The sequence below is a fragment of the Myotis nattereri genome (genome assembly GCF_964212035.1).
Source record: "Myotis nattereri genome assembly, chromosome: 1".
Classification (NCBI taxonomy): domain Eukaryota; kingdom Metazoa; phylum Chordata; class Mammalia; order Chiroptera; family Vespertilionidae; genus Myotis; species Myotis nattereri.
The window spans coordinates 134926518-134950256 of NC_138075.1; the positions used below are offsets into that span (position 1 = coordinate 134926518).

Here is a 23739-nt window from a genome sequence, read left to right on the forward strand (position 1 = left end):
CAAACAAACAAAACATTTCTTCGCTTACCAAAAAGTAAATGGGTTTACAAATATGAGTTGTCATCTTCACTAATATAAACTTGCTTAAAATAGAAAACATGAAGCTAGAGAAATAACCAGGTTTGGGTAAAAAAAAAATAAAAGAGGGGTTGTCGAAAGACTGACGGGCCCATGGCTGGGTCTTCCCTGCAGGATGGAGTAGATGATTAATCAAGTAAGAGGCCAGTCCAGACAGTCTTGCTTTTGGACCTTCCTCCTCTTTCTGATTGTAATGTAATGAATGTGAGGTTAGTTAGGACTCCATATGGGGCAAGATAGCCCAACACACACTTTCACATAATCTTTTTTAATTATTTCATTAGAATGGCAGGAATTAGTCTCAAAAACTAAGTGATTTTAAAAATAATGATACATTCATGTATAGCACTCCAACCTTTAAGTTAAGCTACTCATCCATATTTCCCCAAAGTAATAAGTTAAATGTAGCAGTATGTGTCCCTGTCTTTAGTGCCAATGCACTGTTAACTGGAAATAATGGTACCATAGCTACTTTCTGTGTTTAGTTGGATCATAGAGATAGTGAAGACATTGCAGCTGGGAGGTCTCAGAAAGACCGCCATAGAATTGTAGTTGACCCCTTTTGGCCACTTCAGTAAGCCATTTGTCTCTCCTTTGACTTTCCTGAGGCAGGTGTTCCAAAAGTATGCATGAAATCAAACAATATTCCCTCACAGATTGCCTAAAACTTTTTATATTTCCTTGAATTTATATTATTTATTGTGTGTGATGGAGAGATAGCTTCCCACTCTCCATTCTTAAGCCTTCTTCACAAAGACAAAGACCAAAGAAGTGATTGGTGCCTAAATACCAACTCAGAATTTCTGTAAAGAGAAGCCTTTCCACTCACATGATTAACATGGCATTCTCCTTCCTGGTTCCAGCCAGCAAAGAGTATAACACTGCTGTATCTGGAATGTTCATTATTTCCTCTGCAAGTTTAGGTTTTAGAACATATGTGAGGTCAAATCAGGTGTCAGATCATTGAATACCAATAGGACAATGGCATTCATTCCCATAAGAATAGTGGAGTTTAACTTGTAAGGCATTGAAGAACCATTTTTGAGCAGGATTCTTCCTTTGGGAAATGCAATGTGAAGCATGGATTAAAAGAAGAATATATTTCATGATATTGTCCTTAAAGTTAGAAAGCAAGAATTCAGCATTTAGGGAATTCTTAACTATTAAATAAAGTTGTAGTTAATATGTAATAGAGCTATCAGTGAACAATAACATTAAATTAGTCCAAGTACATAACTTGGTCCATCATTGCATATAATAAAAATATGTCAGACCAAGAACTATAGCATCATCTGGAAATGATAAAATAGGAATGAATATGTAATCCATGAGGGTCTCTCTGGGTTTCAGGGCTCATGACAAGAAAGAAATGACCAGCAACCTAGCATTTCATGTTTCTCCATTCACATAAGTTTTAGATTACTCTATGTTATGTGAAGGCAGAAAATTCTTCATTTATACAATTTCAGTCACTTGCAGTGATATCACTATTTTTAGTTAGAAAGGACTTCTCTATAATCGTGGCAGATATTGATGTTGAGTAAAAATGATAACTCTTTTGGGGCCTCTAAATACCTTCCGTTTCTTCAGCTCTTATTTTCCCTAGTGCGGAAAATATTTTCTTGAGTTTCTTTCAAGTCTGCATTCTCAGTATGTGCTGAGGGGAAAAAGAACTCTGATAATAAGGTCCTCGCCCCTCCACCACTGTCTCATGTTTTTTCTCACCTGTGTTGCCCAGCACCACTGCCCAGCCTCTCTCCTCCAGCCTTTCTATCACCGGTGAAACTGTGTACAAGCATGTGGGCATATGCAAAAATACACACACAATATTTGCACAAATGCACATACATGTATAAGTGCCTGTATGTATATCACATAAATTTTTAATCTATTAGCTCTCTCCTTAAGTTACTGCAACTTTTCAGCTTTGGCTAGCTGCAGCTATTTACTTTGAAAATAATTATCACTTTCAATTTGGCATTTGTTCTTAGATGCTTGACAGCTTCTTTATTGGATTCAACTTCTGGAAACTTTTAGACAGCCTTTGCTTTGTCTCTTCTGTCAAACTTCTCTTCTCTTTTGGACAAGCTCAACAAGCCCTCCTGACTCATCTACTCCACATGCTCCACACTTCTCTATGTGTCCCAGACTTTTCTACTGTTTTTAGTCCAGAGGTCACATACTATCATCTTTCCAAGAATATTTAAATTAACCAGATATTGAGATTAAAGATCAAAATGCTTCTCTTAGAGCTCCACCTTAGAGATAAAAAATTTTTAAATTAAAAAATTAATGAATATTTTTGTTCTTTATAAAGAAACTTAAGAAAGGATAAATATAAAATTAGAATTAAAAATAACTTCAAACCAGGATTTCTTAGGAATTGCACTTAAAAATGATATTTTTCCTCATGGGTTTTTTGTGATATTTTCCATTTTTGTGAATAAAATATCTGCCAGAGACAAACAATTATCAACTTATAACTGATGTATTTGACAATGAGCATTTGCCATTTATATCACTGAGTATGGCAATATTTGGCAAGGGCTTATTTACTCCTCTTTAAAACTATTTTTCCTTTCAACACAGGCAATTCATTTTGCCTCCACTAAACATATTAATCAGAAAGATAAAAATCCACCAGGTTATCCTTGGGCAAGTTAGGCTTTTATTGGATTTATATGAAATCCATGAGGACATTTCATTGTGTTTCACTGTAAATTATCAGTATGAAGTAATTTTGATTGCTCTAAGAAAGATATTTCAACTGCTGCCCAAATGAAGTGAACAATGAGACTCAACATTCTGTAGGACAAAGAAATAACCAGGATGTCAGAAATTGTAACATGCTTCATAGCACAAAATGAAATAGAATGTGGTAATCAGGGGAGTTTTTTGGTTCCAGGGAATGTAAAAGTTAGCTAATAATGCCAGTACCTACACCTTTTTATCTCGGGTGGTTTTTTTCCTAAAATATTTTCTTTTTCTCTCTCCTAACATTTATTATAAAACAAAAGGCAGATTTATTTTTGCACATTTATATATAACTTTGTTTGCAAAAGTGCTTTATGTGAAATCTCATAAACCTTCTAAAACAACTGGTAAAAACCCATAGCATCTATATAAATGAATAACTTTTGTTACTAAATTATAGATTTATATTCACATATATTAGAAAGTTATTTTTAAAGAGCTTTATAGTTTTTATTTTTCTGATCTATACTATTTGTTGGTTTATTAAATCAATGGAAATAGTCAATGCGTTCTTTATTTTTTGTTACCTTATGTTAATTAATCATAGAAAGTAAAACTATTTTAACCATTAATTATTATTCATCAATGTAAGAAGTGTTTATTGAAGAATATGTCACTGCATTCTCTAAAGGAGGTTAAAAATTTTCCGACTCTGACTTGCAATGTCCAAACACAGTGAGAGAGCACACCTTGGGAATGGGTAAAGGCCTGGTAGAGAGGCTGTTGCCGTGACATAACTGACGTTTCCTGATGGCCCTGGCATAGCTTTGATTGTGGGGTTTTCCTCTGGCTTCAGAACCACTGTTCTCAAAACTAACTTGCAATACAAACCCCTTGTACTCTAAATCTGATTTCTTAAGCTATTTTCTGTTGAAACACATGAGAGCTAATGCTCATGTGCTTATCACATGACTGGTGCAATACAGGCAAGAGAGCGATGACTTAAAAACAGTTTTTAGATGATGGCTATACATCCTTCTCCTTACTTTGCATTGGAGACACATATCTGGTGAGATACTAGGAGTCAGCATAATTTTATTGTTGGTACAGCCTTGAAGCAGCTCCAATATAAAGAGTAAATCAATTGCAAACTACAACACTAGATATACTTTATAGTTGATCTCCACAAACGTGAGACTTGTGAGCCATTTGAGAAACATTCCCCTAAATCTGATATAATATATTAAGGTGTGAGTGTGTGCGCATGTACATGTGCGTGCATGTGTGTGTGTGTGTGTGTGTGTGTGTGTGTGTGTAAATGCGCTAAGCTTTCATAGCAGTGTCTTCTTCCTGCCCCAGAATCAGATCTACACAATACCCTTAATCAGATATAGTCAGAGAAATGTTGCCTGAACACCAGTAAAAAACCTTTAACTTAAAAATAATGAATTATTTTGTCAAATTAATCTGCGTTTTCTTGGAGTGTCTTTCCTCCTTCATTCTCTCCTTCAGTCACAGTCACTAACATTTCCTAATTCCTTCTCTTTCTTTCTTCCTTTCTATTCTAAGAGTTCTCTTTGGGGTATATGAATGACACTTTCAGCACTGAATGTGCTATTTCAGTTTGCTTTCCTGATGTAGTTGCTAGTTTTGTACTTATCATGTTATATGTTCTCCCACAGAATAACTCTCTCATGTAATTGATAAAAACATACATTTCCAAGGAAGCTAATTAAGGTTAGGACTAATCTGGCATTGTTTGCTTGTGGATTCACTGGCCTTGCATCTCAATTCCATTGCTTTTAAATATGTTATTTTTTAATTATTGATTTCAATAGAGAAAGAGAGAGGGGGAGGGAGATAGAAACATCAATGATGAAAGAGAATCATCAATTGGTTGCCCCCTGCACATCCTCTACTGGGAATGAATCCTGCAATCCTGGCATGTGCCCGGACTGGGAATCAAACCTGACCTCCTGGTTCATGGGTTGATTCTCAACCACCTAGCCACACTGTCTGGGACTCAATTCCATGGCTTTTAAACAACCTGACTAAGCTTCTCACTGAACATAGAAATTACAAAGAGAAAAGCATAAAGCATGCAGTACAGCTAGATTATACGTAGATTATACCTTCTGGGGGATATTGATGCTAAAATTTTTATAAATTATACATTTTATATATGTTGTGTGTGTGTATTTATATTGTATATAATTTTTAGAGAAGTTTTTGTTTTAAAGCAAAATTAAGTGGAATTTCAGAGAGTTCATGTATACCCATCTCCCTCCACACTCACAGATTTGGTGTCCAGAAAACACTGCCTCCTCATAGACAGTGCCTTTTTGCTGTGTCCTCAGGAGGCAGAAGGAGCAAGGTAGCTGTCTTCAGCCACTTTTACAAGTTCACTAATCCATTCATGAGGGCTTCATGACCTAATCACTTCCCGAGGGGCCATCCCCAAATATCATGACATGGGGGATGAGGTTCAACATAGGAAATCTGGGGAGGCACAGACACTCAGTCTATGGCATGGCATGTATCCACTGTTACAATGTCATACAGAATGACACTGCTCTGGAAATCCTCTGTGCTCTATGTACTCAACTCTTCCTTCCCCTCAGCTCCTCCTAGCCATTGATCATTTTATTCTAGCCACAGTTTTGCCTTTTCTAGAATGTTATATAGACGGAATCAGACAATATGTACCCTTCTTAGATTGACTATTCTCACTTAGTAACATGCATTTAAGGTGGTGCTAAGATTTTTCAGTTTAAAACAGGGAATAATTAATCCTGTTCATTTTTCACAGAATTATATAAAAAGATATGACCTATAATAATTAGGTAACTTCAAGGGTGACATTCAAATATAAATATATTGATATTAAATTTTTAGGAAAATTTATTAACTTCTCAAAGAGAGAATATAGAATACTCTCAATTCAAAAGATAAACATAATTCATCTTCCATGAGTAATCATTTCATTTGAAATGAGAACTTGAGGAAGCTTTTATATTAAAAAACATCTATATGCAGAACATTCACTAGATAAAACAAGAGACTTAAAAGAAATGTTGAACTTACAGAGAAGTGCTTCCGGCTAAGAGCCTACTTAGACTCCCAGAAGGGTGCAAGTTAATATTCTCTTACATTAGAAATATTTCAGTGGGAAATTTGTGAAGTGATTCAAGGGAGATTTAATTTAAGACAAGACAAATTTTGACGGTTGGATAGTATCTCAGGTTGGGTTCCCAGAGAAGTGAACTCTGAGGCAAAGAATTCCATTAGAGAATTTATTGGAAATTCTCCCAGGAACAAGCCTTGTGAAGTGAAGGAGCAGGACTGGGCAGAGGGAGGGTTGAGTTGAGATGCAGGTGCAATAGTGGGACTCAGTGGCTGCCATGGGGAACTCTAGGGCTATAATGGTCCTCATAGTTGTCCCAAATTGAGACATATGGGTTGGGTCATCTTATCCACAATTAACCAGTCAATGAATGGAGCTGTTCTTGTGAGGCAGTGCAACTTAGAGGGAAATTCCTGGAGCTGACCTCATTTGTGAGTTGTCATCTGGTAATTTCCTGGCAGTTGTGAGAATGAACACCTTAATCTTGATGGAAGATGTGCCGGATGCCAATTCCAGCATGACAGCAGGGCTGAATCTAGAGTGGCTAAGGGCATTTCCCCAAACCTGAAAAGGATGCATTAAATTGATCACTTACTACGAGACAGCTAGGGCATCTTAATCTACATGTTATTGCCTCCTACTGGCCAAACACCTGAACAGCCGTAGGCAAATTCTTCCAATCTGACAATGGACTCTGGAAATGAAACCTGACCCTTTGATGTGTCTATCTCTGCCTCGCCTCAGGACAAATTGTGTTAATAAAAAGCATGGGGTCCTGAGACAAGGAGATCTTAGTTTCTCTAGCTAGGCTCCTCTGACACCCAAATGCCTTTCAAAATTATGCTTTGTCTCTGGACTCTTTATTAAGTTATGCACAGCCCCTTCTCCAGATTGCTGAACCCTTCTTACTGCCGGAACAAGAACTCTGGCAGACGGAATCTGCTGTTGGCAGTACAACACAGAATCCTTTATAGATAGTACAAGTGCCTCAGCTTTTTTGTTTAGAAGGGTCTAGAATAAGTGAGTTGTGAGTACCTTTTGATATAAATGGCTCTGAAATTTGATGACACTGCTACCTCAAAATAAAAGAGAGAATTTTGTTTTTGTATATCTAATATAAGGAAAAATATAAAGGAGTGCATACACACACACACATTTGAAAAAGTCTGAGAAGCATAAGAAATTTGTGCTTGTCTTGAAATAGAGAAAATTACTTCCCTCATGATTTTTCGTTTATTTGTTTTGTTTTGTGGTGGTGGTGTTTCTGTTTGTTTTTTTTTTTCCCCAGAAAAAGGCCTTAACTTAGCTAAGTAATAGGAGCGTTACTAAAGTTGGTTTTAGATTTTCATCACATGCAAAAATGTTCATTCAACGTTTTTAACCTTTGATGAGTTCAAAAAATAAATGTTTAGTGAATAAAATATTTTAGAAAAAAATTAAAAGTAAGGATGTTTGCCCTTCCTTAAATATGAGATTAATCCAACAAAAAGAATGAAGAGAAACTATTTAATTGATCATGGGTTTAAATATATATATATATATTGCAAAGCCTGGTTTATTAAGTTTGAATTTACAATGTTGACATTGGAACACTGCAATATTATATGCTATGATCTTAGATGGTTAGATAAAAAAATGATACTAATGTTTCAAAATGTTTATGCCTCCAAATATTAAATATGCTGGTTTTCATGAACAAAGACTCCCTGAGATACCACATAGATCTCAGATACATAGAGTTTGATCATAGTGTTTGAGTTTAAATGCATTCTGAATATAACACCACCACTGGAGAAGGAGAACTTTCAAATTTCATTTTTAAAAGGAATTCACACAACCATCTTTATAGATAAAACAAATAATTCTCATATATTTTCTAAATTAAAAGTTTAAAATGTAAAGAACACAAAATAAACTATTTCTGAATTGGTCCCCAATGCTATCTATTTTTTTCACTTAATGTACTGATGTGCACATCAAAAACTGTCACAGAACAATGTGAAGAATAAGAACAGTTTACTGATATTCTAAGAAATGAATACATCCCTGTATATTTAATTCCACTAATATTCCAGAGAATAATACAGTCCTGAATATTCACATATATTCTCTGACCTCTAGAGAATATATGTGATTATACAGGACTCTGCTTACACTTTAAGTTTTGACTTAGAGTTGCTGCAGAATACTTTCACATAGTAAAAGTTTATCAACTGGCATTGTATCTTTGTACACTCAAATTTTATGGACCTCACTATCCTCATTTGTAAAAACAGAATGTTGTTTCTAGTTTCTTGGGCCATATTCCTAGAAGTGGGATCACTGGGTCAAATGGCAGTTCCATTTTTAGTTTTTTGAGGAAACTCCATACTGTTCTCCACAGTGGCTGCACCAATCTGCATTCCCACCAGCAGTGAAGGAGGGTTCCTTTTTCTCCACATCCTCTCCAGCACTTGTCATTTGTTGACTTGTTGATGATAGCCATTCTGACAGGTGTGAGATGGTACCGCATTGCCATTTTGATTTGCATCTCTCAGATGATTAGTGACTTTGAGCATGTTTTCATATGTCTCTTGGCCTTCTTTATGTCCTCTTTCGAAATGTATCTATTTAGGTCTGTTTCCCATTTTTTTTATTGGGTTGTTTATCTTCCTTTTGTTAAGTTGTACGAGTTCCCTGTAAATATTGGAGATTAAACCCTTATCGGTGATAACATTGGCAAATATGTTCTCCAATGCAGTGGGCTTTCTTGTTTTGTTGATGGTTTCTTTTGCTGTACAGAAGCTTTTTTATTTTGATGTAGTCCCATTTGTTTCTTTTCTCTAGTTTCCAATGCGCTAGGATCTGTATCAGTGAAGATATTGCTTCATCATATGTCTGATATTTTGCTGCCTGTGGATTCCTCTAATATTTTTCTGGTTTCCCATCTTATGTTTAAGTCTTTTATCCATTTTGAGTTTATGCTGTGTATGGTGTAAGTTGGTGGTCTAGTTTCATTTTTTTGCATGTATCTGTCCAATATTCCCAACACCGTTTATTGAAGAGACTGTCTTGACTCCATTGTGTGCTCTTGCCTCCTTTGTCAAATATTAATTAAGCATAGTGGTTTGGGTCAATTTCTGGGTTCTCTATTCTATTCCACTGATCTATATGTCTGTTCTTGTGCCAGTACCAGGCAGTTTTGAGAACAGTGGCTTTGCCAAGAAACTAGAAACACAAATCAGAAAGGATATATGCACTGCTATGTTCATAGTAGCACAATTTACCATAGCTAAGATTTGGAAACAGCCTAAGTGCCCATCAGCAGATGCGTGGTTTAAAAAACTGTGGTACAGCTACACAATGGAATACTATGCTGCAGAAAAAAAAAAAAAAAAAAAAAGAAGAAGAAGAAGGAATTCTTAGCATTTGCAACAGCATGGATTGAACTGGAGAGCATTATACTAAGGCTTAATAAGCAAAATAAGCCAGTCAGAGAAAGATAAATATCACATGATCTCACTCATTTGTGGAATATAATGAACAACAAAAACTGATGAACAAAAACAGATGCAGAGACAGAGAAGCATCAATCAGACCGTCAAACCTCAGAGGGAAGGTAGGGGAGGTGGCGGTAAGGGAGAGAGATCAACCAAAGGACTTGTATGCATGTATATAAGCCTAACCAATGGACACAGACACCAGGGGGGGTGAGGATATGAATGAGGGCATGGGGGGGGGCAATTGGGGGATAAGAACACATATGTAATACCTTAATCAACAAAGAAAATAAAAAGACTGTTGTTTCTGAGATTTAGATAAGGCATTTTCTCTTAATCACGTTTGTATGTTTTGTGGAGTTCATATAATTTCTAATTGGAAATTAATTGACTTAAATTACCAAAATGTTTTATGTTTATTAAAGAATAAATATAGCTGACAATGTTTCAACACTAGACAGAAATATAACTCTCCTAATGCCAAAAGTGACTTGATATGCTCTCTTTTCAGGTCCTGTCACAACACAGCCACCTCCTTGTGAAGCTGATCAATTTTCTTGTGTCTACACACTCCAGTGTGTTCCTCTCTCAGGGAAATGTAATGGACAGGAGGATTGCATAGATGGATCGGATGAAATAGATTGTTCTCTCAGCCCTCCTCCTCAGCTCTGCGGTAATAGGGAGTTCCAGTGCTCTACCCACGAGTGTATCCCATCCCTCCTGCTCTGTGATGGAGTGCCTGACTGCCACTTTAATGAAGATGAATCCAGCTGCTGTGAGTCATTTCACTAACTTAATGTGCCAGGGAAGAAATGCTGTTTGGGAATGATCAAGAGAGCTTGACAAATAAAGCAAAATTCTCCAGAGTCATACCATGACCATATCATCAATAACATAGTTCTTTGTATTGTGTTCCTAAACAAAACATATAGCCCTTGTTTAGCATCTCTAGAAGCATTCTATCTGTGTAGTCACATTAATCTCTGTTAAACTTATCTGATTCCCTTTCTTACTCATCTCTGTGTCATTCATATGGGGATGGTCTTATGTATTGGTTGATTTTTTTAACAAATGTTTATGGAACTGGATTAAAGACATGTAATTATCATTTCTTCCCACCATAAATGTTAATGAAGAGGATCAAGCAAAGCGCTATGGGAAAATATTCATTTCAATGAATATGTGTAGTTAGGGGCTAAACCTGGACAACTACCTGGGCAAATATCATTTCATTAAGAATCTGTGTAAACCCTAAGGATATAGGTTTAATCTCATCCTTGTTACTACCTGTGCAGTCTTGGGAAAGTTATTTGAGTCAGTCTCCTCATCCATATAATACCTACCTTTCAGGGCTGTGAGGATTTGAGAGAATACATGTAAAATCCCAAGCCCTTTTATTTAGCACCTTCTATTTTCATTATAATTAGCCTATGTCAGAAAGGAAAGGAAGAGTTTTAGTTAAGTAATTATGTAAAACTTTAAGGTAAGCACATAATTGTGATGGGATCAATGCACCATTAATATTTTATGTAATTTTTTTTATTTGCTTGATTTTATAGTATGTTATCTATACTCTATTTTTGGCAAGGGCTGCAATGATGGAGCTCCATAAACCATATGTTAATGACCACATTTTTTTTTGAAATAGTAAAAAGCACTTTGGAATGTAACTGTAAGAGGGGAACAGTGAAATAAATATAAGGCAATATCAGTGCCTATTTAGTGTGGGCATCCAGAATTATAGTAACGATTGGAAAAAACTAAAGATGAATGAAGGAAAAGGAAGGCAGCCTTTGAATGTTTAAAGGTTTCAGCCTTAACTGTAAATTTAAAAGTAAAATAAAAAAGGTTTTATCCTTAAATCAGTGAACTTCTTTTCCTGGCTGAAACTTAGAGATTGGTTTTCTATCTCCCTGTTATTAAATACAAGTATATTCTTTCTGTAATAAAGCCAACTTGTCAAGTCTTACAATATTTTCTTAGAGGCAAGGTAAACAAATGGAAATGAATAAAAAAAGAGAAAGTCTGTCTAATTACTTATTTCTTTTCCCATCAAGATTTTAATGTTATTTGGCTGATAGGAATCATAGTAAGTTCAAGATAATCATGTGATATTTGACTTTAAATAGCAATGCTTAGGAAAGTGCTGTATCCTTATACTTTTAGAGATTTGTTAGAAATTGGTGTTTGATGAGGTAGCAATATCTGAAGTTCTGCTCCTAAAGGAAAATAAGTCCACATTAGGAATAGACTGCTATCATGAGAGAATTGCTTCTACCCATCTCTAAAATATTTAAGAGTTCTGACTCTATAGGGTAAATTGTGTGAAAATGAACAATGGACAAAATGCTGGAACAAAATTACAAAATAAAAGCATCCAATGATGTAAATTTCCTCCCATGGCGGAATAATTTTTTTTCCTGGGCTTACCTACTGATTTAGAATGATATTTTGTAAACTCACATTCATTCATTCACTTGTTCACAAAATTTCAATAGGAACACAATTTATGCCACTTATTGTATTGGACATTTATGGTTCATGTGGATTTGGCATTGTACCAGTCCAATTTATAGACACTTCTTATATTACTGAAGGGGATTGGTAAGTGATAGTTGGGAATTTCACGCGATAAGTTTTGTGAGAGAGATAGATATGGTATTATTGAATATATAGGCAACTCTAACTATGGTGCTAAGGAGTCTGTAAACTTTAAAAAGAGCCAAATTTGGAAAGACAAGTAGTCATTAGGCAAATAGAGATGCTTAATTCCAGTGAAGAATGTTCCAAGAATAGTGAAAAGATTCTTTGAAGCACATTTCATATAACTAGAGTAATTTGTGGTGGGAACTATATAAATAAGTCTGGAGAGGCAAGCAAGGACTCAATCTTGAAGAGGCCTCCCCATCATGCCAGGGCTACCCAACCCTTTAAGTAACGTGTGGAATGGACTGAAGCAAGGGAGAGGACTGCTTAGGAAATGTTGTAGTCAAAATATAAAGGCAATGGTTAAATAATGATGTGTGGCAAAGATAGGAATAGATTTAAGAGACATTCAGGTGAAGAGGAAGAGAAAATAATCAAGAAGAGTTTCTAAGTTTCTGATTTGGGCATCAGGACAACTGATCTACCATTTCCTGAACTGGGGAAAATAGGAAGAGAAGGACTTGTTACGGTAAGATTGTGGCTTCATTTTTAAGCATGCAACATCTGTGGCATCTGTGGCACATCCACAGAAATATTCAGAAAGTATTTAGAAATGAATATCTGGAGCTCTGGAAAGAGATAAAGCAAGATCTATACAGATACATGGCCATCAAGATATGATGGTTAAAACGGTGATGTAGATGAGATAATAAAGAGTAAAAAGAGAAGGTGGCAGACAAAATCCTAAGGAACATCTAAAAGACTGTTAAGGAAACCAAGCATCGAAAGACACTGAGTTGAGGACATAGACACCTCAGGACAACAAAAAGAGATTGATGATCTGACAATAAAAAGCTGTAATTATCAGAGTGTCCTCAGGTTGAAATGTTTTGTAGAGATTAGGCCTAAAACATATCTAGGCTGGGAAAAGCAAAAGGTAGTTTCAATCTATTTACCAAGATTTCAAGATTTCATCAGCTACTACATCATTAATATTCTATCAAGAAATAGATGGTTCATTGATACTATATAATTTGAGAATATTTTAATAAAGCGCTTGTTTATTAGGGAAATATTATGCATAGGGAAACCAAGCAGGATAGGCAGAATAGGGGCTTTTATCACCTACAGACCAAAGCATGTAAGAGGAAGAAACAGTTGTATGAATCTGGAGTCAAAGAGGTCCATTAAGAAAAGTTGTGGTGCCTGAGCTGGTTTGGCTCAGTGGATAGACTGTCGCCTGTGGACTGAATGATCCTGGTTTGATTCCGGTCAAGGGCATATGGACTCAGCCACCAGTAGGGGATGTGTAGGAGGCAGCCAATCAGTGATTCTCTCTCATCATTGATGTTTCTATTTCTCTCTCCCTCTCCCTTCCTCTCTCAAATCAATAAAAATGTATTTTTAAAAAAGTTGTGGTATTTGGTTAAAGGGTAATTTCACAGTCACTTCCCTTATATTAATCTTCTGCTGGTGCTACCCATTTGCCATATCTTAACAAAAGTTAAACCTAAACAAAAATCCAAAGGACAAAGGAACTTGTTAATGTGTCCTTATAGTTTAGTCTCTCAGAGCCTAGAGCAGTGGTTCTCAACCTTCTGGCCCTTTAAATACAGTTCCTCATGTTGTGACCCAACCATAAAACTATTTTTGTTGCTACTTCATAACTGTAATGCTGCTACTGTTATGAATCATAATGTAAATATCTGATAGGCAGGATGGTCTTAGGCGACCCCTGTGAAAGGGTCATTCGACCGCCAAAGGGGTTGCGACCCACAGGTTGAGAACCGCTGGCCTAGAGCAAGAAGAGGAGGTAGAAAATGACTCAAAAGAGGAAATGGAAGCTATCCATCAATGATAAACACAGCTGTGGAAAACATATAGGGAAGCGGCTGATTTACCTATTTTCTAACTTTAATTTGTTCCAGTAGAAGTTGCTATGTCCCAGTAAGTTGAATACCACTTACCGAACACTTGGAATGGGTCATGCTCCTAAGATTTGTAGGTCAACATTTATTATCAGTATTTTTATTATCAGCCTTTAAATATGTTACTTATGATCTTAATGTCCTACGGTACTTCTCAATAATAGTATAACAATCATCTTCATCATGTGACATCTCCCCTTCTTACATATGTGTTCTTTAGTTTATTCAACATAAAAATGGTGGTGATTAAGTCTTCTTTACAGAGGTATTGGAGGATTAAATGAATTAATATGTTAAAGTACATAAACACACAAATAAATTAGTATCCTTTTCCCATTAAATGATTTCTATCATTTTATTTAAAATTATTTAAACTGCTAAGATATTTCAATAAGAGTAGTGGTTGGATTTAATTCCAGAATAAAGTAAATGTCCACCCTGCTCTGTGATAAGTTTATTTGTGCTTTGAAGGGTTGTAGCCTTCATTTTCAAGGCCCAAGGACCATGGTTATTCTGCTATTAGATTGGCTGTATACGTGACTTTTTAGTTTAATAGTGAATGGATACACATCCATAGTCATACATGCTTTACTTAGGGTTTATTTTTTATGCAGCAATTATAATTTATAACAGAAATTTGGCTATAGGGAAGTAACACCAATGAAATATTCATGAATTGTTTATCTTTAATGTATCATCTACCTGAGTACCTGCATGAATGAGCTAAAGCCACACAATGCTCTGTGTTACTTGGTTCATTTAGATAAGAAAGATAATCTAGGATGAGAACAGATTGAAATAAGTATTCCTGTAGATATTAAAACATAACGGTTTAATGCAAATGTGGCAAAAGTAGATATTGTCAAGGGAAACATTTTGAAATCTCAGTTTCCTATAAATTTTATATATATGCATAACCCATAGACACAGACAGCAGTGTAGTCATGGCCAGAAGGAAGAGGTGGCAGAGGCTGAGTGGAGGTAGACAAAGTTGGGGGGGAGGGGTGTGAGGACATGTGTGATAATGTCAACAATAAAAATAAAGTTAAAAGTAATAAATTTTATATATAACTTATTTGGAATAATTTTGGAAATTTTCTTTGTTGTATGTATATTAATCATAGAAGAGAAAAAGGGAGCAATAGTTCAATTTGTTGTCCTATATTTAGTACAATGCCCTTTGCTGTATATGTCAGTAAATATTAATTGCATTCATAATTTATTTGCCACCTACATTTAAAAGGAAATTGATAAATATCCATTAACTTTAATGCTATACTATTTAAAATGCCACAGAAACTATGGTTTTAGTTTTCAATTTTATAAAGTAAAAGATCCATTTTTAACTGTCTAAATTGAAAACTCTATTAAAAGAAAAAAGTAAAACCCTTTTTATTTTTTTTTTCTTATAGAGGTATATTTTGTGTTTTTTAATGCTATTTGGGTCATAATTGAGAATTTATATTACTGATAAATTAGAGATTTTTATTGTATAGTCAACTTGAAAATAAGCTATCATTCCCACTGGAAATTGGGTGAGGGAATATGGATGGATTCGTATTTCTGAGAAAAGGATTAAAAATAGAGCTTTATAAGTAAATGAATAGTATCTATTATCTTTGTTTACAAATTTCAATATATTATATTATTTAAAACCTTAAAACTATCATCTTATATTATCTCTGAGCTCCTTGCAATGCATTGATAATAAAAATATGTATATATACACACATGCTCATACATGTGGATATATAGATGCATTCATAAACATACACATTATTTTGCAAACATCTCTGGATCTTATAAGAGTTGGAAATTATGCAGTTTTCTAGTTGATGTGTTTGCAATATGATTTATCTTGTCAATGTATATCCTAAAATCTTTTAAACCTTTAGAAAAACTTGAAGATTATCTTTTCCCTTGGGACCTTAGCCATTTCTACAAACTGGTTTCAGCCATGTTTTTTAGGTTTGTTTGTACCACCTTTTTACACCGTTCCCCAGTTAAAGGCAAACTGCTTTACTCATGGTTCCAATATCAAATTTATTGATTCTCTGTCTATAGATTACCACTCCGCTAAATGGCTTTTCTCTGGACACATTAAAATTTAAAAAACATCTCAAGACTCTACTCTTCTTTCAGTCTTTATAGACCTCCCTACACCAAAGGAATCTCTTGCTTTTATAATGCTTACCTATACCAGTACTTTACCAGCTAAATCTGACCTTATGGCATATCTTTTATTATTGTTTTGAACTGCTGGTCACTCTTGTATTGTTATCTTGCTATTGTTGCCTTATTCATTCTGATGTCTTTTTATATACATGTCTCCGCTGTACTCTTCATTTTAAGTGCTAAGCCTAGTATCTTACATGTAGTGACAGCTTAATAATATTTATTGGTGTTGAATTGATGTTCCAGCACCTCAAGCAGGATTGCTGAATGAAGACTGTCACTTTAATTGTTCAAAGCCAGCATTTTGATCAATGAAGATACAAACTCTTAGAAACACCATTTTTATATCCAATTTGAAAATAAATTTTTAATAGGCACTTCTCAAACTAAACTGTGCTAGTATCCTATGATAACTCTAAACAGCCCACAGATATGTTTGAAGAAAATAAAATATTTTAAAATAACTGACAAAATCTGTGCAAGAACCATACTTGGAGATCTCTATTCCCATGTCTTCTAAACTGTCCATTTAGCTTGAGAAGTTTGAACTTAGTTGTCTTTATTCTAGTAGAAGTAACTTCCCAGACGAATCCTTTAAAAATTTTAGCAGATTTGAATTGAAATGTTCAAATAAGATATTATATCATATCATTAAGTATACTGAAGAGAAGCAGAGCTATTTTTGTTGAACTTGGGGTAAGCCCCAGAAGCCCTGGCTGATCATTCCTGTCTTTCACATTACCTCTGCATAACACTATGACTTAAAGGTTAGAGAAACAGTGTAGGCCAATATCATTATTATTTATTGCTTTCTAAATCTATCTTGTATTTCTGAGAAGATGGTGCAGTGGGTTCATCCTTTGACACTTTCCCTCTATTCCAAACACAGCAATGCCAAAGAGAAGAGCGATCACACAAAAGGCCTTGAAGACATTAAATATTGGCATGGAACAAAACAGAGGTAGAACCAGAGAAAATAGAGATCAGGCCTGAAACTCAGGCCTGCTGGTTCTAGGTTTTTAAGTAATCAGGAGAGCAGGGACACATGATGGCCTAGAATGCAATGTTCTGGGTCAGCCCTAACTCATAGAAGGAATGTAAAACACAGCCTCCTGCTTTATAGGAAGTCACAATCCTAAAGAGACTAGAGAACAAGAGGGAGGAACACAACACTACAGTTTAAGGACTAAGAGAGCATCCAGGGGAAATCCAGTAATTTGCAGGACTAGACTCCATTAAACTGTCAGTACCCCTGACAGGCATCAATAAAGACATTTTTCTGAAAAAAAATCAAAGTTTTGTGAATAAGACTTATGCTTGTTTCTTGAAGTCAGGCTAGTAAGAGACTCTGGGATTTACAAATACCTGCATCATGCACTGACACAGTGCTATAAGGTCACACCGTCATAGCACAATGAGCTGAGTGACCACATCAACACCCAGATCTAAAGGGCACCTACTCATAACTTATTACTCAGTTGGAAATTGATGCACATTCAAGCGAGGTACAATACCTATCAGTTCAATTGCACATAATATTGGGGACATTAGAGGAGTAACAGAGATCTTCTTTGATGTAAATTTGCCTCTAGTCTAAAATCAATTCAGAATCCATAGTACATATGATGCATTTTACACATAATGCAATGCTGAGAAATGATTCCATCAACACACTTTGAAAAATGTTCAACGTGTTACATTGAATATATAATTTAAATATAGAACTAATAAATGAAGGATAATACAATACATTGCATTATTTCATTAGAAAAATTTATTTTTAAGAAAAGATGATGATGATTCTTTTTTTTCCAGCCAATGTGAGCTGTTCTGAGGGAGCTCTGCTGTGCACCTCCTCTAACAGCTGTATCCCCGTTCACGAGCGCTGTGATGGTTTTGCCAACTGCGTGGACTTCCAACTTGATGAGTCCAGCTGTTCAGGTACTCCATTTCCATTCAAATATTCTTTACAACCTAAGACAGTAACTAAACCTGCAGACAATAATAATATTAAAACTTGAAATTTAAATAATAGCAAGAGTGAAATAACTGCGTTTTTATTATTGGTCTGGAGCAGGAAGAATGTTGACATTTAAATATTACAAATATAACCCTAGCCGGTTTGGCTCACTGGATAGAGCGTCAGCCTGCGGACTGAAGGGTCCCAGGTTCGATTCTGGTCAAGGGCATGTACCTTGGTTGTGGGCACATCCCCAGTAGGGGGTGTGCAGGAGGCAGCTGGTCGATGTTTCTCTCTCATTGATGTTTCTAAGTCTCTATCCCTCTCCTTTCCTCTCTGTAAAAAATCAATAAAATAAATATTTTAAATATTACAAATATAGCTCTGGCCGATGTGGCTCAGTTGGTTGGGTATCATCTCATGCACCAAGAGACAGCCGGTACACTCCTCAGTTGGAGCACATGCCCAGGTATGGACTCAATCCCTGGTAGGGACATGCAGGAGGCAGCAGTTCGATGTATTGTTCTCACATTGATGTTACTCTCTCTCCCTCTCCTGTCCTCAATCTCTAAAAATCAATAAAAAAATAAATCTTAAAAATAAATAAATAAATAAATAAATAAATAAATATTACAAATATCCATATAATAAAAACCCAGTGGTCGTTATGCCGTAACAACCAAAGACTCGTCACCAGAAGGTGCATTGATGGGTCCTGCGGTGCCGGCAGGACTTGATGCTGGGTCCTGCGGCACACCAGGTCTGGGTCTCACGTGATTTCACATGCTGGGGCTCTAGCATATTATAAAGAATTTGCTTATTCTATATAAACAATGTTTAAAAATTGCCGAAACCGGTTTGGCTCAGTGGATAGAGCGTCGGCCTGCGGACTGAAAGGTCCCAGGTTCGATTCCGGTCAAGGGCATGTACCTGGGTTGTGGGCACATCCCCAGTGGGAGATGTGCAGGAGGCAGCTGACCGATGTTTCTCTCTCATCGATGTTTCTAACTTTCTATCTCTCTCCCTTCCTCTCTGTGAAAAATCAATAAAATATATTTAAAAAAATAAATAAAGAAAGAAAAGTCAAATATTTAATTTTAACTTACTATACTATAATTTAAGATTATTAGTATTTAATAATCTGATGAAAATTGCTTGGTTTACATAATAAACAAACCCTTCACAATCTAACATGTTATTAATTTTTTAAACTTGTAGTCTTCTTCCACCTCTTCATAAGAGCTCCCTATTTGCATAATCTATTTATGTCTAAAAGTTAATTTATTAAACTTTAGACTGACTTTTAAACATTTTTTTCTTACCTTGAAATAGTTATAAAAGCTGATAATATATATTTGTGGTTATACTTTTATCAAAACTGCTTTAATATGCTCTAATTTATTGTAGCCCATTGTTAGCATTCCTCCTATTTTTATTTTATGCAGGAAATATCCTATATAATAAAAGGGTAATATGCAATTGACCCTAATGGTGGGTTGACCAGGAACGACCGGTTGCTATGATGCACACTGACCACCAGGGGGCAGACGCTCAATGCAGGAGCTGCCCCCTGGTAGTCAGTGTGCTCCCACAAGGGGAGCTCCGCTCAGTCACAAGCCAGGCTGACAGCAACACAGTGGTGGTGGCAGGATGTCCGCAGCACTAAAGATAGCCTCCTGAGCCTTAGGCCCGCTCCCCCCGGCCTGCCAGAGAGATGTCTGACTGCCAACTTGTTTCTAAGCTGGCAGGTGGACATCCCCCAAGGGTTCCCAGGCTGCCAGAGGGCACAGGCCAGGCTGAGGGACTCCCTGAGTACACAAATTTTTGTTCACTGGGCCTCTAGTATAAAATAATAGGGGCAATATAAATCTGTCACAACTAAAAGATAATATGAATTGGTGATAAAAGGTATATTTGATCATATTTTCTAAATAACTTGCAGATATTTCATATCAAAACTATATTCTTTTTAAGACTATTCTTTGTATCTTTCAAGAAAGAAGAACATTATAAGTGAATACTGCATGGTAATTATATTCAAATCATAGTATATAACATCTTTTTTTATGCTGCTGAAAATGAATACTCACACAACACTGAATTTTATGAATACAAAAGGAAATCAAGAATTGAGCAAATCTGGTGCCATAAAATATGCAAAGATAAATGCTTTCCGGCATTATTTATCTGATAGGCATTCACATACATCAGATTAGACACCCAGAAGTAAATCTTCTTGCTCTCTTTTCAGACAGTTAGAAATATATTAATGAGGTAGTTCCATTCTTTGAAACTATTACGACACAGTACTTAAGTCCAATACCCAAATTTATTTACATAAGGGTGAGATTTTCTTTAGTATAATTTTATATGAGAACAAATATATTATAACATGCCGTGGTTTATTGTTTGCTTTGACATGTTCTACCTGTAAAAATATGATCAGAAATGCAGAAGACCTGCCATTCATACTGAATGACAGACACCCTATAGATAATAATACATTTTTGTTGCCCCATATATTTTAATCACTTACCAATTCATTTACAGTTCATTTACACATATAGGTCACATTGCCACAGCTTTGGGGTTAAAGTAAAATAAAGAACTCGTGGAACAGTTTTCAGAAATGAAATCCATGTTATATTATGTGTTCTCTATTTATTTTTATTTGCTTTTTAGTTTGTCAGTCAAATATAATAAAGTCAATGCTTCCATTTTGAAGAATGCCTAATCCATGCTAAGATGTGTCAGTGCACATTTAACCTTCCTGTTTCTTTCAAGCATCATATTCCTGTAAGGTCAGCATTTCACAGACTTTTATGCCAAACCTTACAGCATCCACTACTTCTCCCAGTAGACACACAACAGATGGTGAGCAGTTGGTCTGCTTTCACCTCAAAGTTTAAATCATTAATAAGAACATCAAGCTCAGGCAATGTATGGGTATTGCAGGTTAAGTTTTTTCTATGAGTCCTATTCCCAAATTTCAATAGAAAGACATACTATTTTCAAGTTTGGCTGTTTATGCAATAGAAAATCATTGAACAGAATTTGTCCGGCCTAATTTTAAGTTGAAAGTCTTTTTCCAGTCATTTGCAGTAGTAGAGGTTAATTAAGGTTATGCAGTGGTGATACTGTAATTATCATAATCAGCTATTTGAAGGAGAATTAGGAAAAGACACTAAAATTTAAATTTACAGGATGAAATATTATGAATATAATTTAATATATGAATAATAAAATGCTACTACTAATAATAATAATATAGCAAAATAACATTTCAGACGGTTTTTTAAAACCAAATGAAAACAAAACAAAAACTTCTCATGTAGGTACTGTGAAGCTATTTCAAGTTTCTTAGCAGCAGTTAATCTTTTCTGCAGGCTCTGTGCTGGGACTTTAAGATAAAGAGGACAGTCTGTGCCAACTGGGAACTTGGTTTGCTGCACAAGCTTTCTGGTGGACTCTTAAAATCCAGACAGCTCCTAAAACCGCGCTGCTGTTTATTGTGTACATGGCTATTTAACCCATGGCACTGCATAAAGACAACATGATTGAAAGGGGCTTATGATCCCATAATGCCAAGAACTGCAAGGGGTTGTAGAAATTCTGAACTGAATAATGGGTCATTTGACATTTTAAATTGACAGGCTTTGGAGTGAGAGGACCAGAATTTAGTTCAATACCTGCTGCTTCCTTGCTGTTAACTTGAGCATTTCATCATTAACCAGTGTCCTCTGTAAGAAAGGAGAAGTATGGGATGTACCACATAATGTTATGAGGATTAAATGAGGTAACACCGGTAAAACTCTTAAGACAGATTATGACAGAGCAGGTCTGCAGTAAATGGCTGGGAAGAAAAGAAAGATGAGAAGATGGAGAGTGCACTGGCAATGAGAATTAGATTTCATGGCACATTCAAAGAACACCCCAAAATAGAAGGATGCATCAGAACAATTGTTTTAATACTTATGCATACCATTGACTAGTATAGAAATGTTATAAATTTAATTTATCCTTCCAGCAGCCCCATAAGGAAGGTGAAATAATCCTCACTTTAAACATGAAGAACTTTATAACTAAAATACCTAGCCCAAGGTCACACAACTTATTAACTGAGTAGTTATCAGGGAGGGAAAACCAAGACTCACATGATTATGTCTTTCCAACAATCCACCTCGTAATAGCTGTCACTCCCTTAGTCTCTATACACATTGAGAGAAACAATAGCAACAACAAAAAAAGGTGCCTAGTTGCAAATTATTTATATTTAAGCTTAAAAGTTACTTTTGTTTTTAAATTACTTGCCCATTTTATAGGTGTTCCTGTTTTTCCAAAGTGATACAGCACATTGGGATTGAACTTGAATTTTTCAAAGAATGATTGTTCTATAAAGTCAGCCATGAGTTGTATGGACCTCCAGACACATGTCATAATAACCAATACAAAGGAGTATACGGCAGTGAGATATCAATGTGGCTACAGAGCCTGGGAACCTGCACTAATTCTAAAAACAACCCCATAGATTCCTAGTTCCAATCTTGGGAACTATCTACTTCACTACTGGAGATATATTTAGTCTTTTCATTACAACTGGTCATACCCATGCTCTTCTCCATTTCATCTACCCTCTTCTCTAAACTGTATTGAGTAAATTGAAGATGCAAATACTGTGTACTGTCTTTCCATTTTATGAATAAAGAATCTGGCTCAAAGGCAGAAACTTACAAGAACTCATTAGAGATAATCTATAAATCTTCTGTCCTCCATAATACCAGCATTCATTTCTTGTTCTGACCAATACCACTCTGCTTTACAAGGTGCTCCATTATTCAGTGCAAGGGAGTACCCATCTAGATTCTCACAGAATCATTCTGATGTATATGTTACTCACTACAATCAAATTAATTATTAATAACCCTCGAAAAAAATGTGCATCTGTGTGTATTTTACTTTGCAAGTATCAGACACTTTACTGGTGTTTTAGTAAAACAAACCTCTTATTTAAGGAAGACTATAATTGTACTTAAGACCAAAATAATCATAAGCTGGTTTATCTAACAAGTATTGTATCTACATATGCTTCATCATATTGGTTGGCTATTTTTAATCAAACCAGCTAATTTCTTGTTTATGAAGGAAATTTTGCATCTGTTCTATTCAGTTGAGCATGCCCCTGGTGCCTGAGGAGTAAATCTTTATTCTTGTCTTCAGCACCTTGCTCCTTATTGAAATTAGTTAAACAGGGAGGAGTAAGCATAGGCAAGATGGTGAATATATCCTTGGAAAAGCAAATCACATTTCCTAACCCAGGCAAGAAGTCTACTTATCTGGTCCACCCCTCAGGCATGGGAAGAGAATGAACACATCTCTGGAAGTAGGGGCCCCAGAATAAGTTTAGGGCTACAGGAAAGAAGCCTAGAAGAATTCATGTGCTTCTAGTAACTAGGAAGCAATTTATTTTAAACTAGAAGCCCAGTGGGGGCTGAGGGACCCCACTGGTGCACTATCAGGGCTGGGGAGGGACTGCTGGAGGGCTCCAGGACATGTACGGCCATCCCAGTCCTGATTGTCTGGACCCCAGCAGCAAGCTAACCTACCGGTTGGAGCACCTGTACCCTGGTGGTCAGTGCATGTCATAGCTACCAGTGG

The 23739-nt window shown here is 35.8% G+C and overlaps 1 protein-coding gene across 1 annotated transcript in view; it reads left to right on the plus strand.

The window, feature by feature from the left end:
• Positions 1 to 23739, plus strand: part of MALRD1 (MAM and LDL receptor class A domain containing 1) — a gene marked incomplete at both ends in the record, with an annotated part of 616248 nt that overhangs the window by 481322 nt on the left and 111187 nt on the right. The window contains 2 exons of the mRNA XM_081103892.1: positions 9887 to 10150; positions 17940 to 18065. Of these exons, the coding sequence (XP_080960018.1) occupies positions 9887 to 10150; positions 17940 to 18065 (390 nt within the window). The remainder of the gene's footprint in view (positions 1 to 9886; positions 10151 to 17939; positions 18066 to 23739) is intronic.